The 24,115-nt window shown below is 39.9% G+C and overlaps 1 protein-coding gene across 1 annotated transcript in view; it reads left to right on the top strand.

Annotated features, from left to right (window-relative positions):
• Positions 1-5,559: 5,559 nt before the first annotated feature.
• Positions 5,560-24,115, top strand: part of LOC126427960 (serine-aspartate repeat-containing protein I-like) — a 129,286-nt gene continuing 110,730 nt past the window's right edge. The window contains exons 1-2 of the mRNA XM_050089848.1: positions 5,560-5,571; positions 5,684-8,290. Of these exons, the coding sequence (XP_049945805.1) occupies positions 5,560-5,571; positions 5,684-8,290 (2,619 nt within the window). The remainder of the gene's footprint in view (positions 5,572-5,683; positions 8,291-24,115) is intronic.

Here is a 24,115-nt window from a genome sequence, read left to right as displayed (position 1 = left end):
TTCTTATGGCTAAGCTGTAATAAGTTTGCAACTTTTCTATTTCAGAATTTGTGAGACGTCCTTTTCCTCCAGATTTTTTCCAAGTAAACAAAAGGAACATATCTTCATCTCTATTGAAAAACAATGTTCAATTGTCACCTAAGTTACAGGCTGGGAAACCTGTGAAGTACAAATCGAAGATGCTTGAATCACATGGAGACAGCACAAAGTCAAATTGTTGTAAAATTGTCAATATCTTAAAAGATAATCGTCAGATTTGCATGAAACAAAGTTAATTTCACAAAGAAAACTGCAGAGCATTTGAAATGACAAAAAAAGTAATTTCGATTTTTTTTAGCCTGTTTAGTGCATACCACTCTGTAACAAGTGTATTACCCATTCACCAGTATCACAATCTTATGAAGCCGTTTTGTGCCCAACAGTTTTAAATTCAGCCAGCCATCATCCTTTGCAGTGCTTGCTTGTAACTGTTACTGCATAACTTGCCTTGTTGCACATCTGTGAATTTTCACCTTCAAAATGGCATTTCCAGAACATGTGTGAATGAATTGCTCACTTTATGTTTCGTGTCCAAGTTATTGGTGCATATCACGATGGGTGACTGTTGAAGCTGCCTTTCAAAATTTGTGCTGACCGATAGTTTCAGTTTACTCAGCAGTGAATTGTAAAAATAAACCTCCTTTGACATGACTACTACTAGAGGTTAGTGTTCTGCTAACCATGTGAAAATTTGTCTCATATCTTATATCATTTGACAATATATTTATGTATTCCTATTTTAAATTTAGCACCTTTTCACACTAACATAGTTGATTGAATGCCACGTGTGACAAAGACAATAAGAATAGTAAAATTAATAATCAAAATGAGATGCAGTAAAGAGAAATACCAAAACATAATTAAGTACTGGAGTTGATGGCAATGCAGACATAACATTTTCTTGGGTATCTCAACTGAATGAAAGAGCATATGCCAAGAAAACAAATTTTCCTGTATTTCTGGAAAAATGTGTCATTGATATTTTGATCAGACACATTAGAAAAGAAACAGAAAGAACCAATGTTCCTAGTTTCATTTTTTTGCTATTCTGTGTGAACCTGGCATTAGTGTGTTAGGTTCCACCACTTTGTAAGACCTAATAGCAAACATGAACCCAAAATGAACTAACCTTAAAGTAAGAGTACTGAGGTATAGGACTATTACCTTTAACTTACATATACCAGATAATAAGTTATTGCAGTAGTTCACATGAGAGTTTTGGCTGTCTACATTTACCCTCAGGAACTTACTTTCTTAGAAGGCTGTTTCATTCTAATCTTGAAAACAGACTTAATAATTATAGAGCTTATAAATCTCTCATTTTGTTGCTTGTAATAAAAATCAATTCCAGTTGAACTGTACAAGATCCAGTATATATCAGCATTACCAGGGAAGCATGTGTTGATCTAGCAGTAGGAGATAAATGGGACCTGTTTAATATAACTGAGGAGCAATATCTTTTTCCAAAGTATCAGCATATATGATTATTTTAGCACATTAAATTTATACTCTGCAAACTAGTAAAGCTCCATAATGTTATAGTGAGACTCAAATACTAAAATAGTGTTCATTTTGGTTTTAATCTTTGCTCCTTATTTGTTGGTGTGCAAAACGCTCTTATCACATCTGCAGAGGTTACCTTTCATGATGAGTTCTGTGGAACATTACAGAGGAATGAATGAATGATTCAATTTGTTTGTTTTGTTGAATTCTCACATCGAGTAATAAGGAGTGATCTATAAATATGCAGCTTTTTTTTCCCAATGACTGATTTTGGTTAGCAGAGTGGACGTGAATAGTGGACGTGAAGTGTAAAACATATTACTTTATGTAAATTATCCTCCACATCTTAATTAACTGTACGATTGATGTAAGATGCGTTGGCATGTCAAATTTAAAACCAGTGTATACACTATGTTCAAAGTTAAAAACAGCATGTACAAAATGTTTTGCCAAGCACATCTGTCCCGTATTACACATCATGGTTACATCACTGATGCAAGAGCCCCACTGTACTGACATGCAGCGGAAGTCACTAGGGAACATATTGACATTTAGTGCCACTAGAGGTCATTTGCGTATTCATGTCATCATAAAATACAAATATAAATATATCTAAAAACAAAGATGATGAGACTTACCAAACAAAAGTGCTGGCAGGTCGATAGACACACAAACATACACACAGAATTCAAGCTTTCACAACAAACGGTTGCTTCATCAGGAAAGAGGGAAGGAGAGGGAAAGACGAAAGGATGTGGGTTTTAAGGGAGAGGGTAAGGAGTCATTCCAATCCCGGGAGCAGAAAGACTTACCTTAGGGGGAAAAAAGGACAGGTATACACTCGCACACACACACACACACACACACACACACACACACACACACACCCATCCGCACATACACAGACACAAGCAGACATGTCTGCTTGTGTCTGTGTATGTGCGGATGGGTGTGTGTGTGTGTGTGTGTGTGTGTGTGTGTGTGTGTGTGTGTGTGTGCGTGTGTATACCTGTCCTTTTTTCCCCCTAAGGTAAGTCTTTCTGCTCCCGGGATTGGAATGACTCCTTACCCTCTCCCTTAAAACCCACATCCTTTCGTCTTTCCCTCTCCTTCCCTCTTTCCTAATGAAGCAACCATTTGTTGTGAAAGCTTGAATTTTGTGTGTATGTTTGTGTGTCTATCGACCTGCCAGCGCTTTTGTTTGGTAAGTCTCATCGTCTTTGTTTTTAGATATATTTTTCCCACGTGGAATGTTTCCCTCTATTATATTCAATACAAATATAAATATATAAATTTAATAAAAATGTGGTAACTGGTATACAATTATAATTTTTTTCTGTAGCAGGTAGAAGCAAAAGTATTTTCTAAAAACAGAAGGTGGTACATAATCGTGTGGAGGTAAAACAGTAAGTCAAAAAAGACAACATGTCATTAAGATTACAACCTAACTCATATTTCAGAATCCTACCTTACTACAACGTCAGATATGAGACAAAATAATCACACAGTAACATTTATTGACTATGTGGTTGCACTGCGGGAAACTAGTTGATGATGAGATTGCGAAGTATAGAGCCCCATATGTAGCTTATTACGTAGGCGATGAAGAGACAATCCTTCAGTAAGTGATTTTAACATCACTGTCCCCAACACACACCTGCCGTAGCAAACAAGTCACAGATGGTCATCTGTGCAGCAATACCTGCTAGATGTACCACACAATATGCGGCTCAAGGCCTCTGTATGATTTTGGACTCTCAGCAACTGTTACAAAGGCAAAACATTAAAATCTCAAAATGAAAATAGTAATATGACAGCAACAACAAAGAACATTCACCAAACGATTTAAATAAAGTAGAGATATAATCATAAGTATGAGGTGTAATTAGATTGTATATTGTTCATGGATATAAGTGCAGACAAATCTACAATGTAGGTACATAGAGGTCGTGGCAAAATATGTAAATAGCCCATTCATGATACAGCTTAAGACAGGTGATGCAGCATGAGGTTCAGCTGTGAGATGACATCAAATGTAAAGCTGGCTTATGCGTAGAACAATCATTTTGCTTTGTCCTATTTAATGGGTAGTTTTATTTAAAGTTTCACCACATGAAGACCATGAACTATGAGTCAGGTTGATTACTTAGCATTTCACATTACCTCAGAGCTGAACGTTATGCTGTTTCACGTGTCATAAGCTGGATCATGAATGGGCTATTTATTTTGCTATGACCTCTATTTACCTACATCATAGATTTGTCCGTGCTTATATCCATGTCATACTTATGCCTATAACCCAATCTTATGCATCTTTTTTGGCATCACTGCCATATTACTGTTCTGGTTTTGATCAAACAACGGAAAATCCAGGGTGGAATTAACAATATTATGAAAAGGAAAGTTGCCGCTTACCATATAGTGAGATGCTGAGTTGCAGGTAGACACAACACACACACACACACACACACACACACACACACACACATATATATGACTGCAGTCTCTGGCAACTGGACTCAGCATCGCTGTATGGTGTGTAGCAACTTTCCTTTTCATAATATTGTTATTTTGGTTTTGAGATTTTTGAGTTTTCCATTTGTAATGGTTGTTGAGGGTCCAAAATCATATGTAGACCTTGGGCTATGTGTCGTGCGGTGTATCTAGCGTGTGTTGTTGTGCAGATGACCTCCTGTGTTGTGTTTGAAGAATGTGCTGTGGACATAATGCTGAAATCACTTAATGAAGGATTGACTCTTTGTCACCTATTTAGTAAGCTACACATGAGACTCTATTCTGTGCAGTCGTGTTGTCAACTAGTTTTCCGCTGTCCAGCCATATTTTCAATAAATGTTACTGTGTGATTATTTTGTCTTATATCTGATTTTCTAGAAAGATTGGACACTGAAATACAACTTGGGTTGTAATCTTAACGAGATGTTTACTTATTCACCTAATTATTTTACCTCTATACAGTTACGCATCTCCTCCTGCTTTTAGAAAATATTTTAGCTTCTACCTGCCACAAAATAAAATATAACTGTATACCAGTTACCAAATTTTTATTAAATTTATATTTACAATTTACAATAATATTCACATGCAACTAGCATCTAGCAGTACTAAATGTCAACATGTTCTCTGGTGACTTTTGCTGTGTGTCAGTTCAGCGGCGCTCTTGCATCAGTGATGTACTTCGTGATCTATAATATGGGAGGGATGCACCTGGCAAAATGTTTTGTGAATACTGGTTTTAACTATGAACATATTTTATGTACTGGTTTTAAATTTGACATGCCAGTGCATCTTACATGAACTGTCCAGTTAATTAAGGTACAGTGTACATTTAGAGCACAAGTACGCCAAATATATTAACCTGTACTGAGGTATGTGTAATAATAATTCAATCTATGTATTATATTAATGACAGGTATGCTAGTTTTCATAATGTAATGTGTTTTACATTTTACATACACTATTCATAGATCACATGATGTTAACTCTGTTTACTAAAATCGTTCCTTTTTAAAGTTTTACAGATGTGATCTTGGATGAGAAGTTGACTCTCTTCAAGTTGATGGTTTATTTTGGCCACTTGGGTAAATCAGATCCTATTAAGTTTGTGTAGATTATGTCTGTCAGCTGTGAGCCTGTTTCTGTATAAATTATGAGCGTAATTGCGTTTCATGTGAGTTTGAATGCATTTGTGACCACTGTCATTGAAGCAAAAATCTTCTGGGTTGTTTTGCCACATCATGTCCCTCTTAAAACTAGTTAATCAATACTCAATATTTCAGCCCCTCTGTTTCTTCAGGACTCTTGTGGCACTCCCCAGTTGGCTGAACTCTTTCTAAGACCAGTGTCGCATTCAGTTATAAAAGGCTATATTCATGCAATTTGTCCAAACTTCAGAATGAGGAAAGGGAAAACATTATTTTAAAAATGTGACACTTATTTATGGCAGATTTCAGCCAGACAGGGACACCAGAAATCTTCCGAAGAAGATCCACATAGGGAATGGAATGTCAAGTACTGTCAAAGATTTGTAGGGGATGCTTCCTAATAAGATTTTACATTTAGTGATTCAGTTTCACTTTATTCACAGTTATGTTAAAAACTGACATTAAATCTTCTTTTGCAGGAACCTGGCACATCCAGTCAGCAGAGAGAGGCTGTAAATGTCTCTGAGAAGATGGAATGGACATCAACTGTTGGTTCCCCTTGCTTTAGATGTCGATCTAAACAATACACTAATTCAGAAGTACAGGCTACCGTGTCAGACGAGATCACTGTCTGTGAGGAGACTGACGAGGCTCGAAACGTCTCCGTTTCGCAGCAAAATGTCCGCAGGTCGGGTTGTCTTCCCGAAGGAAATAGTTCCACAACAGATGATATTATTATGTTGGAGGACACCTGTAAGTCAGTAAGTAGCATTGTGGTAGAGAATTCTGCTGATGGGCCAGAGTACATTTGTCACTTGGGAGGCAGTGTTTGTGACTTTGTGATGGAGCCAGTGGAACTCGAGACAGTGGCAGATCACAGTGGCTTGGAGATAAGTGCAACCACTTCAGGTCTCGTTTCTGAAGGTGTCTGTGCTGAAGAAAATGTGCTACTCACATTAGAGGATCACAACCAGATGCCGAATAGTAGTGTGAGAGAGAAGAGTAAGCAAGTTTCAAAGCAGTCTTCCAAAGTGGTGAACTGCACAGCAAACAATGTGGTCTTACTGGAGGGGGACGGTAACCTACAAAATGATGTACCAGTGGAAGAAGATGGGTGCATGTCGGGAAGTCACGATGTGATAGATATTGGAGGAGATGAGCTGAATGAGATCCACACAGATGCAGACATGGAGGATGACCGAGAACCAGAAGCGAACACAAATGTAGAACATATTAATGAAATAGACATCAGTATGGAGGAGCAGAAAGATGTGTGTGATAAGGTAAATGAGGGACAAACAGTTGAGACAAGTGTCGACGAAGGAGAGGTAACGACCTGTGAGGAGGAGGAGGACGTTCGAGGACATGTTGGTGTAACAGGTGATGGAGATTCAGAAAAAGCAGTACATGGGTTGCATGATGAGGATTCAGATACTGACACGTACGAGCAAAAAGACGCAAACACAGGCACGAATGTGACTGCCAAGAGACAATCTCGTATAGTTTTTAAAATTAGAACGAAGAAAAAGGTAGTTCCTTTAAAAATGGTTCTGCCTGCCGGATGGAGCACAGATGTGGATTCTGATGTAAATGGTGATGGAGTTGGTGATGATGAAGATATTGCAAATGCAGATGAGAAGAGAGAAGCAGATTCTGATCTTGTAAATATTGATGATGCAGATGAAAATTCAAATGAGTGCGCAGGTAAAGGCAGTAAAGCAAATGCAACTGCAGCCAAGAGGAGAGAAACAGATTCTGATCTGGCAAATATTGATGATGTAGAGGATAATTCAGATGAGTGCACTGTTGAAGGCAGTAAAACAAATGCATCTCCAGACAGAAAGAGGGATGCAACTTCTGGCCCAGTAAAAAATGTTAACCCAGAAATTAAAGCGAGTGAGCGAACAGTAAAAGGCAGGAAAACAAATGTGAATCCTACTAGGAAAAGAGAAGCAGCCTCTGATCTGGTAAATATTGACTCTGTAGAAGATAATGCTGATGGACACACAGTAAAACGCAGTAAAACAAATGAAACTGCCAGTAGGAAGAAGGATGCAACACCTGATCTGGTAAATATTGATGATGCAGGAGATAAAGCAAATGAAAGCACAGTAAAACTCAGTAAAACAATTGCAGGTAAGAAGAGAGATTCAACTTCTGACCTGATTGATACTGACGATACAGAAGGTAATGCAAATGAAAGCACAGTAAAACGTAGTAAAACAGCTGCTGGTAACAAGAGAGATTCAACCTCCAATCTGGTGGATATAGATGATGCAGAAGTTGATGCAAATGAAAGCACAGTAAAATGCAGTAAAAAAACTGTGGATAAGAAGAGAGATTCAGCTTCTGACCTTGTGGACATTGACAATGTACAAGATAATTCAAATGAAAGCACAGTAAAATCCAGTAAAACAGATGCCGGTAAGAAGAGAGATTCAGCTTCTGATTTGGTGGATATTGACGATGCAGAAAGTAATGTAAATGAAAGCTCAGTAAACCACAGTAAAATAACTGCTGGTAAGAAGAGAGATTCAGCTTCTAACCTGGTGGATATTGACGATGCAGAGGGCAATACAAATGAATGCACAGTGAAATGCAGTAAAACGACTGCAAATGCTGATAAGAAGAAAGAGAGGGGTTCTGCTGTGGTGATTATTGACGGTAATGAAAATGAACGAACAGAAGTTCTCAGTAAAAGGAATCCAACTGGTAAGAGGAACAATGACGTAGCTTCCACTGTGGTAAATATTGACGATGTGGATGACAGTTCAGATGAGCAAAAGGATGTTATCAGTAAAAGGAATGCAACTAGTAAGAGGAACAGTGATATGGAATCCAATGTGGTAAATATTGATGATGTGGATGACAGTTCAGATGAGCAAAAGGATGTTCTCAGTAGAAGGAATGCAACTGGTAAGAGAAATAGTGATGCAGAATCTGATGTGGTAAACATTGAAGATGTGGACGATAATGCTGGCAAGTGCGAAGGAAGTCCCAAGAATGCGAATCCAGTGGCCCGGAAGGAGTCTGCTATATTTACAGATGTCATAGATGTCGACGAAGGAGACAGCGATGTTGAATTAGTAAGTATGTTTATGTAGATAAGAGTGATAATACATTTAAATAAACCAGTGAAATGATGTGTCCTGATTCTTAAACTGCCAACCCTGCAGTAATTCTAGTACTTAAAATTGGAATGGTAAATCTCTACCTACCACTGCCATATTACAACTCAATTCCCCCCCCCCCCCCCCCCCCCCCATCTTTTTTCACTTCCCTTCACTTACTTTCCTACCTTCCTACTTATCTCACTCATCTCTCCCATTTTAGCTATATTCACATCTCACCTTGCATTTTGTTTCTGCTACCCTCCTTTGTGTTGTTATCTTATTAGTTAATTAATCCTTCCTGCCTTGTTCCCCATTTTTCTGTGTCTCTGAGATCACTAGGCAACTACTTCTGTGTTTCGTCATCAGGAGAAACAAAACTGACATTCTACAGATCAGAGCATCGAATGTTACATCCCTTAATTGGGCAGGTAGGTTAGAAAATTTACAAAAGGAAATGAATAGATTTGAGTTAGATATAGTGGGAACTAATAGAGGCAGGAGGAACAAAACTTCAGAACAGCTGAATACAGGGTTATAAATGCATAATCAAATAGGGATAGGTTTAATAATGAATAAGAAAATAGAAATGCAGGTAAGCTATATGAACAGCATAGTGAATGCATTATCATATCCAAGATATACACAATGACCACATCCATCACAAGAGTACAAGTTTATGTGCCAAGTAGCTCCAAAGCTGATGTAGAGATTGAAGGAATGCAACTGGTAAGAGGAACATTGACATGTGTCCGGAAACGCTTAATTTCCATGTTAGAGCTCATTTTAGTTTCGTCAGTATGTACTGTACTTCCTTGATTCACCGCCAGTTGGCCCAATTGAAGGAAGGAAGGTAATGTTGACTTCGGTGCTTGTGTTGACATGCGACTCATTGCTCTACAGTACTAGCATCAAGCACATCAGTATGTAGCATCAACAGGTTAGTGTTCATCACGAATGTGGTTTTGCAGTCAGTGCAATGTTTACAAATGCGGAGTTGGCAGATGCCCATTTGATGTATGGATTAGCACGGGGCAATAGCCGTGGCGCGGTACGTTTGTATCGAGACAAATTTCCAGAACGAAGGTGTCCCGACAGGAAGACGTTTGAAGCAATTGATCGGCGTCTTAGGGAGCACGGAACATTCCAGCCTGTGACTTGCGACTGGGGAAGACCTAGAACGACGAGGACACCTGCAATGGACGAGGCAATTCTTCATGCAGTTGATGATAACCCTAATGTCAGCATCAGAGAAGTTGCTGTTGTACAAGGTAACGTTGACCACGTCACTGTATGGAGAGTGCTACGGGAGAACCAGTTGTTTCCGTACCATGTACAGCGTGTGCAGGCACTATCAGCAGCTGATTGGCGTCCATGGGTACACTTCTGCGAATGGTTCATCCAACAATGTGTCAATCCTCATTTCAGTGCAAATGTTCTCTTTACGGACGAGGCTTCATTCCAACGTGATCAAATTGTAAATTTTCACAATTAACATGTGTGGGCTGACGAGAATCTGCACGCAATTGTACAATCACGTCATCAACACAGATTTTCTGTGAACGTTTGGCCAGGCATTGTTGGTGATGTCTCGATTGGGCCCCATGTTCTTCCACCTACGCTCAATGGAGCACGTTATCATGATTTCACACGGGATACTCTACCTGTGCTGCTAGAACGTGTGCCTTTACAAGTACGACACAACATGTGGTTCATGCACGATGGAGCTCCTGCACATTTCAGTCGAAGTGTTCGTACGCTTCTCAACAACAGATTTGGTGACCAATGGATTGGTAGAGGTGGACCAATTCCGTGGCCTCCATGCTCTCCTGACCTCAACCCTCTTGACTTTCATTTATGGGGGCATTTGAAAGCTCTTGTCTACGCAACCCCGGTACCAAATGTAGAGACTCTTCATGCTCGTACTGTGGACGGCTGTGATACAATACGCCATTCTCCAGGGCTGCATCAGCGCATCAGGGATTCTATGTGACGGAGGGTGGATGCGTATACCCTCGCTAACGGAGGACATATTGAACATTTCCTGTAACAAAGTGTTTGAAATCAGGCTGGTACATTCTGTTGCTGTGTGTTTCCATTCCATGATTAATGTGATTTGAAGAGAAGTAATAAAATGAGCTCTAACATGGAAAGTAAGCTTTGCCGGACACATGTCCACATAACATATTTTCTTTCTTTGTGTGTGAGGAATGTTTCCTGAAAGTTTGGCCGTACCTTTTTGTGACACCCTGTATAATAGGAAGACAGAGATTTTGGACCAGATTTTAAACTGTAAAACACTTCCAGGGACAGATGTGGACTAAGACAACGTTTTATTGGTTATGAATTGTAGATTAGGCAATGGTTAACTATAAGAGGGGAAAGGAGAATACAGTAGAAGCCGAATGGATAGCTTTGAGAGATGAAATATAGGATCACATAGGTAAAATGATGAGACCTAGTAGAAATCCTTGGATAACAAAGATGTTGCTTTTAATTGATGAAAGGAGAAAATATAAAAACGCAGCAGGTGTAGCAGGCGAAAGTGAATATAAAAGTCTAAAAACTTAGATTGACAGGAAATGCAAAATGACTAAGCAGGAATGTAAGAAATTAGAAAATAAATATATGTCATGTGACTAGGGCCGCCCGTCGGGTAGACCATTTGCCAGGTGCAAGTCTTTTGATTTGTCACCACTTCGGCGACTTGCGCATCGATTGGGATGACCCGTGGTCTAGGGGTAGCGTCTTTGATTCATAATCAAAATGTATTCGGTCTCGGGTTCGATCCCCGCCACTGCCTAAATTTTGATAAATAATCAGCATTGGCGGCCGAAGACTTCCGGCATAAGAAGTCAGCCTCATTCTGCCAACGGCCTTGTCAAAGAGGGCGGAGGAGCGGATAGAGGTTCAGGGCACTCTCTTGTCCTAGGGGTGGGAAATTGCCCCTAAAGGCGGAAGAATCAGCAATGACCAACGACATGAGGATGCAGAAGGCAATGGAAACCACTGCATTAAAAATACGTAACGTGTATCCACAGGACATGTGGCCTGTAATTGAAGAAGTGTCATGACGATCTCTCCATTGGCAAAAGATTCCGGAATAGTCCCCCATTCAGATCTCCGGGAGGGGACTGCCAAGGGGGAGGTTACCATGAGAAAAAGATTGAATAATCAACGAAAGGATAACGTTCTACGAGTCGGGGCGTGGAATGTCAGAAACTTGAACGTGGTAGGGAAACTAGAAAATCTGAAAAGGGAAATGCAAAGGCTCAATCTAGATATAGTAGGGGTCAGTGAAGTGAAGTGGAGGGAAGACAAGGATTTCTGGTCAGATGAGTATCGGGTAATATCAGCAGCAGCAGAAAATGGTATAACAGGTGTAGGATTCATTATGAATAGGAAGGTAGGGCAGAGGGTGTGTTACTGTGAACAGTTCAGTGACCGGGTTGTTCTAATCAGAATCAACAGCAGACCAACACCGACAATGATAGTTCAGGTATACATGCCGATGTTGCAAGCTGAAGATGAACAGATAGAGAAAGTGTATGAGGATATTGAAAGGGTAATGCAGTATGTAAAGGGGGACGAAAATCTAATAGTCATGGGCGACTGGAATGCAGTTGTAGGGGAAGGAGTAGAAGAAAAGGTTACAGGAGAATATGGGCTTGGGACAAGGAATGAAAGAGGAGAAAGACTAATTGAGTTCTGTAACAAGTTTCAGCTAGTAATAGTGAATACCCTGTTCAAGAATCACAATAGGAGGAGGTATACTTGGAAAAGGCCGGGAGATACGGGAAGATTTCAATTAGATTACATCATGGTCAGACAGAGATTCCAAAATCAGATACTGGATTGTAAGGCGTACCCAGGAGCAGATATAGACTCAGATCACAATGTAGTAGTGATGAAGAGTAGGCTGAAGTTCAAGACATTAGTCAGGAAGAATCAATACGCAAAGAAGTGGGATACGGAAGTACTAAGGAATGACGAGATACGTTTGAAGTTCTCTAACGCTGTAGATACAGCAATAACGAATAGCGCAGTAGGCAGCACAGTTGAAGAGGAATGGACATCTCTAAAAAGGGCCATCACAGAAGTTGGGAAGGAAAACATAGGTACAAAGAAGGTAGCTGCGAAGAAACCATGGATAACAGAAGAAATACTTCAGTTGATTGCTGAAAGGAGGAAGTACAAACATGTTCCGGGAAAATCAGGAATACAGAAATACAAGTCGCTGAGGAATGAAATAAATAGGAAGTGCACGGAAGCTAAGACGAAATGGCTGCAGGAAAAATGTGAAGACATCGAAAAAGATATGATTGTCAGAAGGACAGACTCAGCATACAGGAAAGTCAAAACAACCTTTGGTGACATAAAAAGCAACGGTGGTAACATTAAGGGTGCAACGGGAATTCCACTGTTAAATGCAGAGGAGAGAGCAGATAGGTGGAAAGAATACATTGAAAGCCTCTATGAGGGTGAAGATTTACCTGATGTGATAGAAGAAGAAACAGGAGTCGATTTAGAAGAGATAGGGGATCCAGTATTAGAATCGAAATTTAAAAGAGCTTTGGAGGACTTACGGTCAAATAAGGCAGAAAGTATAGATAACATTCCATCAGAATTTCTAAAATCATTGGGGGAAGTGGCAACAAAACGACTGTTCACGTTGGTGTGTAGAATATATGAGTCTGGCGATATACCATCTGACTTTCGGAAAAGCATCATCCACACAATTCCGAAGACAGCAAGAGCTGACAAGTGCGAGAATTATCGCACAATCAGCTTAACAGCTCATGCATCGAAGCTGCTTACAAGAATAATATACAGAAGAATGGAAAAGAAAATTGAGAATGCGCTAGGTGACGATCAGTTTGGCTTTAGGAAAAGTAAAGGGACGAGAGAGGCAATTCTGACGTTACGGCTAGTAATGGAAGCAAGGCTAAAGAAAAATCAAGACACTTTCATAGGATTTGTTGACCTGGAAAAAGCGTTCAGCAATATAAAAGGGTGCAAGCTGTTCGAGATTCTGAAAAAAGTAGGGGTAAGCTATAGGGAGAGACAGGTCATATACAACATGTACAATAACCAATAGAGAATAATAAGAATGGACGATCAAGAACAAAGTGCTCGTATTAAGAAGGGTGTAAGACAAGGCTGTAGCCTTTCGCCCCTACTCTTCAATCTGTACATCGAGGAAGCAATGATGGAAATAAAAGAAAGGTTCAGAAGTGGAATTAAAATACAAGGTGAAAGGATATCAATGATACGATTCGCTGATGACATTGCTATCCTGAGTGGAAATGAAGAAGAATTAAATGATCTGCTGAACGGAATGAACAGTCTAATGAGTACACAGTATGGTTTGAGAGTAAATCGGAGAAAGACGAAGGTAATGAGAAGTAGTAGAAATGAGAACGGCGAGAAACTTAACATCAGGATTGATGGTCATGAAGTCAATGAAGTTAAGGAATTCTGCTACCTAAGCAGTAAAATAACCAATGACGGACGGAGCAAGGAGGACATCAAAAGCAGACTCGCTATGGCAAAAAAGGCATTTCTGGCCAAGAGAAGTCTACTAATATCAAATACCGGCCTTAATTTGAGGAAGAAATTTCTGATGATGTACGTCTGGAGTACAGCATTGTATGATAGTGAAACATGGACTGTGGGAAAACCGGAACAGAAGAGAATTGAAGCATTTGAGATATGGTGCTATAGATGAATGTTGAAAATTAGGTGGACTGATAAGGTAAGGAATGAGGAGGTTCTACGCAGAATCGGAGAGGAAAGGAATATGTGGAAAACAACTGATAAGGAGAAGGGACAGGATGATAGGACATCTGCTAAGACATGAGGGAATGACTTCCATGGTTCTAGAGGGAGCTGTAGAGAGCAAAAACTGTAGAGGAAGACAGAGATGGGAATACGTCAAGCAAATAATTGAGGACGTAGGTTGCAAGTGCTACTCTGAGATGAAGAGGTTAGCACAGGAAAGGAATTCGTAGTGGGCCGCATCAAACCAGTCAGTAGACTGATGACAAAAAAAAAAAAAGGGATGAAATGATGATGATTAGGACAACACCCAGCCCCTGAGCAGAGAAAATCTCTGACCCAGCCGGGAATTGAACCCGGGCCCTTAGGATTGACATTCCGTCGCGCTGACACTCAGCTACCGGGGGCAGACAGAGAAGTTAGACGTACATATCACTGGGGATATCATAGATACTGCCTACTGGAAAATTAAAGAGGCATTTGGAGAAAAGAGAAGCTCAGATGGAAAACCAGTCCTAAGCAAAGAAGGGAACCTGAAAGGAGGAAGGAGTATATATAGAGAGTCTATACAAGGCAAATGAACTTGCAGGCAGTATTATACAAAAGGAAAAGGATGTACATGTAGATGTGAATATGATACTGCGAGAATTATTTGATAGAGCTCTGAAGAACTAACTCCAAACTAGTCACTGGGAGCAGACAACATTCCATAAGAACTGTTGAAACCCTTGGGAAAGCCAGCCATGACAAAACTCCTCCATATGCTGTGCAAAATATACAAGAAAGATGAAACACCCTAAGACTTAAAGAAAAATATAATAATCCCAATGACAGAGAAAGCAGGTGGTGGCAGGTATGTTTATTACCAAACTATCTGTTTAATAAGCCATGGTTACAAAATACTAACACAAACTCTTTACACAAGAATGGAAATACTGGTAGAAGCTATCCTTTGGGAAAATCAGTTTGGATTCCAGAGAAGTGGAGGCAATACTGACACTACAACCTACTTTAGAAGATAGATGAATGAAAGACAAACCCACATTTATAGCATTTGTAGACTTAGAGAAAGCTTCTGACGTTGTTTACTGGAATACTCTTGTTGAAATAATTCTGAAGATAGCAGGGATGAAACACAGGGAGCAAAAGCCTATTTGCAACTTACACAGAAAGTGGACGACAGTTGTATAGGTGGAGGGGCATGAAATGGAAGCAGTGGCTGAGAAGGGAATGAGGGAGAGTTGTAGCCATTCCCGGATGTTATTAAATCTGTACAATGAGCAGGCAGAAAAGGACACCAAAGAAAAAATTGAGCTTTGCAGATGACATTGTAATTCTGTCAAGAGACAGCAAAGGACTTGGAAGAGCAGCAGTTGGACAGAATGGACAGTGTCTTTTGAAAGATGGATATAAGATAAATATCAATGAAATCAGAACAAGGACACAGGACTGTAGTTGAATAAATCAGGTGATAGTGAGGTAATTAGCTTAAGAAATTAGACATTTAAAGTAGTAGATGAGTTTTGCTGTTTAAGTTATAAAATAACTGCTGATGCTCAAAGTAGAGAGAATATATGATGTAGAGTGGCAATGGGCAAGAAAAGCTTTTCTGAAGAAGAGAAGTTTGTTAACTTCAAATATAGATTTAAGTGTTAGGAAGTTTTTTCTGAAACTATTTGTATGGAGTGTAGCCATGTATGGAAGTGAAACATGGATGATAAACAGTTTAGACATGAAGAGAATAGAAACTTTTGAAATGTAGTGCTACAGAAGTATGCCAAAGATTAGATGAGTGGATAACGTAACTAATTAGAAGGTACTGAATAGAGCTGGGGAGAAAAGAAATTTGTGGCACTACCAGACTAGAAGAAGGGATTAGTTAATAGGACACATCCTGAGACATCAAGGGATCACCAAGTTAGTGTTTTATAAGGAGGTGTTGGGGGTAAAAATTGCAGATGCAGGCCAATGGATGAATACCGTAAGCAGATGCAGAAGGATGTAAGTTGCAGTAGTTATTTGGAGATGAAGAAGCTTGCGTCGGATAGAGTAGCATGGACCCTACATCAAATCAGTTTTTGAACTGAATACCACAACAACAAGACAGACAATACCACAACAACAAGACAGACAAAAAGTAAAGTATAGTAAAACATTTTCAGTGCAGTTTTTGCACAAGTAGTCATTTTTGTCCTTACTAGGGGACTTGCACTGTTTCTAAGCCTATATTGCTCATCTTAGGCACTTTACCTCAACCTCATTGTTGGAAACCTTTTCTGGAAACCAGCAATCCATTCCTTTCCAGCCATTCTAATCTCCTTATTAAAATTATGAGGTGAATTGTTCCTCTCAGCTAGTTCAAATGTAGCACAGCTCAGAGTCTTACCTGTCATGCTAAAAAATCTTCTCTTCGGCAACAAGGATGTTTGTAAATTTGTTTCTCTTATTTTGAGGTAGAAACAGACTGAGGCCTTTCAAATTCATTCTCATTGCCACTACCATGAAGATTTTTCTTCAAAACTCTTCTCTTTGTCTATTCCTTGGAGCTCGGTAGGTGATTCCTGTAGTTTGGAAAGCTATACTGTCCTTCACTGCCCATATTACTGCATGTCACTTTGAAGCCACTTTGAGCTTATGTGTGTACATCATCAGTGTATAAAAATTTACTTTTATTATTTAATAATTATTATTTTTATTGCCAGTTAATTAGTGCATTTATTATTAATAATAATATTATTATCCTCATGGTTAATTGTTGTTTATTATCATTACATTCCGTGTTTGTTCCCATAAATAACAATAAAAATGGAAGAGAAAGAGGATTAGTTCTGGGCAAGTAAATCACTTGCTGATGCCACTGTGCATGCTTGGACACCCTTCAACAAAAGTCATTGCCAGATGGTGACGGCCTCTGACAAAGCATTTGTCAACATGGGAATTTCTTGATAAGTAACTGCTCTTTTAACAGAATTATGTTATAAAAACCTAACTTTGTTGTGTAAGTTTGTAGTAATTACGTGATACGAGAATGTTAGATCAGAAGGTCTCAAAGCCACACAAATAGTGACTGCAAGACAACGCGATATCTTGTGTCCTTCATACGATTGTGCATAAGTGAGGGGGTTCTGAGTGTGACACATTACAAAGTTGTTGCAGCACTATATAAACCCAAAAATTCACTATGCGTTACGCCTGCACTGAGCATTATTTCCAACCTTGCCCTAAAAACCGTTTGGTCACTATTTTTCTGAACTGTGTGGTTAATGTACCCTAGGTTCTTGTCATAATGTCACATTTGTTGTCTTTGGTAACTTACAATCAGACTGTCTCATTACAACTTAAACTAGACACCGTGTAAGTTGACATAGAGTTATGTCAACAAACTTGCGTTCGGGAGGATGGTAATTCGAGTCACTGTCTGGCCATCCAGGTGTAGGTTTTCCTCAGTTTCCCCTAGCTTGCTTAAGACAAGTGCTGGGATGTTTCCTTTGGAAAATTCTGGCTGATTTCCTTCCCATCCTTCTTGAATTTGAACTTGTACTTTCTCTGTAATGACGCCATTTCCAAATTAATGACATCATTGCCAATGGGATGTTAAGCCCCAGGCTTTCTTCCTAATCTCAACTGAAGGCTACATTTCAGATCTATCAGTCATTACAAACTCAGTTCTGGCAAACAGTTTTTTATCGTATCGCATTTGTTGGCCTCCAACTTGCAACCAGACTATCACCTTTCAATTTTCCTAGACAGTGGGCTGTGCTACAAACCATCCTGACATCCCAACAGTGTAAGATCGAATGGTTTTGGTTTCGGTGTTCACAATAAATGGTCTCTCTTTTATTACCTAAGTGTACACCGCATAATGACAATGTAGCTCATGGTGATTGTTCAGAGTGACAACACCCAGTCTCAAAGTGTACATGGCAGTGCCACATGAAGTTCTCCTACACTGTCTCAAGATCCCTATCATATGTTGTACAAGGAAACAGACAGCTTGGACACTAGCAAATAGGTCTTCATTCGTTTCTGTGGGGGTTTCATAAACTGACATCTCGACGTAGATCCTGAGAAGAAAGTCCAGAGGTGTCTGATATGGCGATTGTACTAGCCGTGGGACAGGGCCTCTCCTTCCATTTCTAACATAAAGGGTATGTGTTGTTCAGTTACTTGCGTACAATTAATATTGAAATGGGCTGGTGTTACATCATATTCAAACCGCATCCTTTCGCCGACAACAAGGGGTACAATCTCCAAGAACTGTGGCATCGTGTCATGCGGGAACACAAGGAAACTCGGACCAGTCAAATGGGGAGGCAGGAAATAAGGTCCTATTAGGTGATCTCAGAGAATGCGCACCATACATTGACAGAGAATCGTTGCTGGTGGCCACTGATGTAAATGATGTGGGGATTGTCTTCACTCCAGACGTAGCTGTTGAAAACACCATCACAGGTGAATGATGCATCATCTGTGAACAGTACAAACTGTATGAAGTTCGGCATTGCAGTACTGTGGTGGATAAAATATTGACATTAGTGAACATGGGACTCAAAACCTATCAGTTCCAATGCTCCCACACAGTCGTTATGACAAGGGTGTAATATCTGTGCCACCAATACTCTCCACATTGTATCCTTCAAAGTGTGTGTTTCACGGGCAAGTTGACAGGTGCTTTTTGCTGGTCGGTCAACCAAATGATACGATCTTGACCGGCTCCCTGCAGTGTGAACAACCCCATCTCTTGTAAGTTGGAATTCAAAGATATAAACTTCCAATCATGGCGATGGTTGTTGGCAAAGCATTCTCTGTACATTTGTGCTGACTTATGGGCACTACATTCTGCTGCACTGCACATTAAATGCATATACGCCACCTCTCAAGATGAGTATCATAACATTCCATCTTTGACTACATCTCATACACTGTACACTCTAATACACCTTACCGTGGACACATCACAGGCTGTCTGATGCATTGGACAGCTGACACTGTGCGTGCAGCACAGGTTTCTGCTCTGGCGAGATGCATGTGGTATCACATGATATGGGGGTGAGTCAAATGAAAACCTTAAATATTTTTTTAAATATTATTTATCGTGCAGAAGTGGTACAAAGCTTTATCACTTTTCAACATAATCTCCCCAATGCTCAATGCAAGTCCTCCAGCACTTACAAAGTGCATAAATTCCTTTAGAAAAAAATTCTTTTGGTAGTCCGTGCAACCACTCATGCACCGCGTGGTGTACCTCTTCATCAGAATGGAACTTCTTTCCTCCAATTGCGTCTTTGAGTGGTCCAAACATATGGAAATCCCTTGGTGCAAGGTCTGGTGAGTATGGTGGATGAGAAAGGCACTCAAAATGCAGGTCTGTGATTGTTTCAACTGTTGTATGGGCAGTGTGGGGCCTTGCATTGTCATGTTGCAAAAGGACACCTGCTGACAGCAATCCACATTCTTTAATTTGATTGCAGGCCGCAGATGATTTTTTAGGAGATCTGTGTTTGATGCACTGGTGACAGTGGTTCCTCTAGGCATGTAATGCTCCAAAATGATGCCTTTTTCGTCCCAAAAGACAGTCAGCATCACCTTCCCTGCTGATGGTTCTGTCCGGAACTTCTTTGGTTTTGGTGATGAGGAATGGCGCCATTCCTTGCTTGCTGTCTTTGTTTCCGGTTGGTGGAAGTGAACCCAGGTTTTGTCCCCAGTAATGATTCTTACAAGGAAGCCATCACCTTCTCGTTTAAAGCGCCAAAAAAGTTGTTCACAAACATCAACACGTTGTTCTCTCATTTCATGTGTCAGCTGCCGTGGCACCCATCTTGCAGACACTTTGTGAAACTGGAGCACATCATGCACAGTGTGGTGTGCTGACCCACGGCTAATCTGTAAACATGCTGCAGTGTCATTCCGTGTCACTCGGCAGGTTTTCCTTCACTATGGCTTCAACTGCTGCAATGCTCTATGGAGTCACAACTCGTTGTGCCTGACCTGGACGAGGAGCGTCTTCCACTGAAGTCACATCATTTGCGAATTTCCTACTCCATTCGTAGACTTGCTGCTGTGACAAACCTGCATCACCATACTGAACCTTCATTTGTCGATGAATTTCAATAGGTTTCACACCTTCACTACACAAAAACCGAATAACAGAACGCTGTTCTTTCCTGGTGCAAGTTGCAAGTGGGGCGGCCATCTTTATACTGATACTGCGATTGTATGTGTGAATCTGCACTATGCTGCCACCTACAGGCCATCCTGCACGCTGTTTGTAGCACGCTTACCAACTTACAGAATAACGGCGCGAAACTTCGATTTGCTATTACAAATTTAAAGTTTTTATTTGACTCACGCTCGTACTTGTATTATTAGCTTAGTTGTGTACAGTGTGTCTTTTCAGTAGTCAGGGATATACTCTATCACCTGCTGTCTGTTCCTGTATACAACAGATATCTGGTATCTTTACGAGAGTGCGACAGAGCTGCATCCACCATTGCAGTATAGGCGTTGAGCCTGGCGGGTGTCGCTTTGAACGATTAGTGCGGGCTATGTTGTTGTTATGTTGTGTACACTGTGTATCTTCATAACACAATAAATATGTATTTTCAGCCATTGGTTCCCTATCTCAATATATCGGTTGTGGACCCTTTGTCGCCAGTTTCAGTCTAACCCCAAAGATTTGACACACCCCTTATATCTAAATTATTATTACATGTTTTCTTTTTTTGACAGGCACACACTTCTTAAGTTGGACACTGGAATTTCTCCTCCAATCATGAGAGTCTGCTGTCTCTCTCATTATTTGTTTTATCTGCTGTTCAGTTAAGAATGACCGTAATTTTTTTTGACAACATACCAAAACTCATCCTCATAATTTTGGTGGTCCTTCTCAAAATAGTTCATACGGATATGATGCTCTTGTCCCAGCGTTCCTGCCAGTTAGCAAATACATGCTGGAGACAATTTTTTGAAAGGTGTTTCAGAATCACCTCTGCTGCCTTCTCCACTGTTTCTGATGATAGAAAATGGCTCCCACAAAGATATTTCTTCAGGTTAGGGAATAGAAAAACATCAGAAGGGGTCAAATCCAGACTATAGTGTGGATGAGGGATCTGCTTCACTTTGAGCTTTGCAAGAAATTCAGTAAAAACATTTGCAATATGCGACTGTTGCATTGTAATTGTGCAGCATCTTGTCTGTTTCAGAGATATGTGGCCTTTTGTGCCTGATATGGACCTTACAAAGTTGTCAGGACATCCCTGTAACATTGTCTAGTTATTGATGTGTGCACAGGTAGAACGTGCTGACAAACCATTCCGTGAATATCAAAAAATGAGAGGACCATAACTTCCCCAACAGAAGCAACCACTTTTAGTGTTTTGAGGATAGATGAAGAAGGAGATTTCCACAATGAGCTTTTATGTTTGCTCTCAGAATCAGGCATTTTGTTTGGGAATCAGCATCTTTGAACCCACCACACACAAACACGCTGAAGTGTAAATTCTCTGACACCAGCTTGTGGTTGGCACCCAGTGAAATTTTCAGTATTTCAGAAAGTGTTCGGAAAGTTATTCCTTGATCCTCTGTACCATGGCAACAGCGATGTTGCTGTTGTCTGTAAGAGCAGTAACTGGAGCACCGGGTCCACCTTTCTTTGAAATTGACTATCTCCCTTCTTTAAAGAAGTTAAACCATCTTTGAGCTGTGCTGTATGGACAATGGACAAAATTGTCCCAGAAATAAATTAAAATATTTCCACTAACCAAGTCTCACCAAGGTTTTTGGGAGATACCCTTGGTTGTCAGATGAATGCTTGTACTGATAAACCCCTAACATTTTCCATCCACCATCTAAGATTGCAGGCCTTTTGGGATTGGTTAAGGATGATTTGTTATTGCGGGTGGCCGGAATTCACAGAATACCTTGTTAGTGTGGTATGGCTTACATAGGACAGACCACACACAGTGTGAAAGAACACTACACTTAACTTCAACATTGCACTCTCCTTTTGCAACCAAACAAGTCTGCTATTGCCGAAAACTTATTTCCGGTGGACATTCAATGGAGTATGATAGAATTGTGATACTGACCACAGCAACATCTTTATGGACTCCATTATTAAAGAATCCGTGGAAGTAACACCTGGTGGAAAATCTGTTCAACTGTGATAGCGGCTATTCTGCTGTGATAGCGGCTATTAGTTGGAACAGTGAGTGGAACCCTATCATCTGAACAATTTTCTCTAATTGAAGACAAAAGAGTGCGCCAATGGCCACGGCAAGCAGTAATACATAGGACAGCTAAGGTCCAGGTTCATTCAGTGAGGATGCTGCCACTGGGAAGCGTGCTCCATCTGTCAACTTGAATTTTTAAGCATGCACAGAATACTCTCAGTGTGCTATACATGGCAAATGGAACAAGTGTTCATCGGCCTTCAGTGGCTCACCAGAGGGCAGGTGCCCAGTTCAAACATCATGTAATCAGTTAATAGAAGACCGGCTGCAAGCTCAAAATTTGTTTGAACCTTCCTTAACTTTGTCTATTTTGTGATCATCAATTTTAATGTTAAGTTTCTCGCCGTTCTTATTTCTTCTTCTTCTCATTAGTAGCATATATACTATTAACCACAATCTTCTCAATCTTTGTCTTTCGTGCAGATTGAAACAGAAGCTCAATCGGGACCTGATGTGATGGTTGTCTGTGAACAAAAAAGGAAGGTAAGCATTGTTTTTCTAAAGATCTTAAAGTGTACCATAAACCTCTGAATGGAAGTAATTTCACATGGAAGTTATCAAATTAGATGTACTGATAAATTACAAATGTTGCTAGTTATTTGAATAAAATTGAAGTTGACTTATATAGGTTTAAAATTGCTCAGTATATCATTTTCAAGGGTTTTGTGTTGCTTAAGATATGTTAAAAATAATAGTGTACCATTACCTTTGAATAATCTACAACTAATGAATGAAAATATATGAGTGTTACTAAGCAGATAATATCCTTGTTGTGACGTTTGTCAAGCATTGATTTTTTTTTATTATTATCTTTCTGTGAGTGAGTCCAGTAAAATGTCATCTATTATTCTGTCACATGACTGAGCTGAAAGGTTCTTTAACATGTTAATTCATTTATTTATTTTCTCTGATCTAATACAGTGCAAGATTCATGACGTGTTTGACATCTTGTTTCTCTAACTGATGCCGTGGCCTTTTGAATAATTTTCTGCCATGTGTTTAGTACTGTGCTGCATGAGAGACTGTCAGAGGCTATATAAATAACTGTTTAAATTATCCAACTTTTGTTGCCTTCAAAAGAGTGAACTTGGTACATTTTGCAGATTGTTATAGCAAAGAAAGCTGGACTGCTTATTCTTATTCAAACAATGATAAAATTCTCCTCTACATTTATTTATTTAATCTGGTAAGATTAGGACCATCAGAGCCTCTCTTACATCAGACCAGGTGTTCTACAAGATTCTACATTGCATATATTACAGCAAGCAACTTACACTAAATTTATAAAATAAAAATTACAGTACATAGATAAAAAAAGAACACAAACACAGTTTCATTTGTGTCTCACAAATACAGCAATAATTAGCGGTTACAGTAAGATATGTTTTTAATTATGCATGCCAGCAGCAATGGGCATGTAGAAGGAGTGGAGGGGGCAGAGAAAGAGGAATGTAGTAACACACAGTCAATGAATATTAAGCCGTCCTCTTGCAGGACGTGAAAACGCATGTGGATGAGGAGCTGGTGACATTACAGTGTGTAATTCGATGTTAAACTACACTGTGGAGTGTGAAATGAAGAATCTGGCTTGTCATATTTTTACCTGATGGAGAGTAACGTGCCGGCCGGTGTGGCCGAGCGATTCTAGGCCCTGCAGTCTGGAACCGCGTGACTGGTACGGTTGCAGGTTCGAATCCTGCCTCGGGCATGGATGTGTGTGATGTCCTTAGGTTAGTTAGGTTTAAGTAGTTCTAAGTTCTAGGGGACTGATGACCTCAGATGTTAAGTCCCA

This window comes from Schistocerca serialis, chromosome 12 (genome assembly GCF_023864345.2).
Source record: "Schistocerca serialis cubense isolate TAMUIC-IGC-003099 chromosome 12, iqSchSeri2.2, whole genome shotgun sequence".
Taxonomy (NCBI): Eukaryota; Metazoa; Arthropoda; class Insecta; order Orthoptera; family Acrididae; genus Schistocerca; species Schistocerca serialis.
The sequence above is the reverse complement of the archived record's forward strand: the minus strand, read 5'-3'. Positions and strand labels throughout refer to the sequence as shown.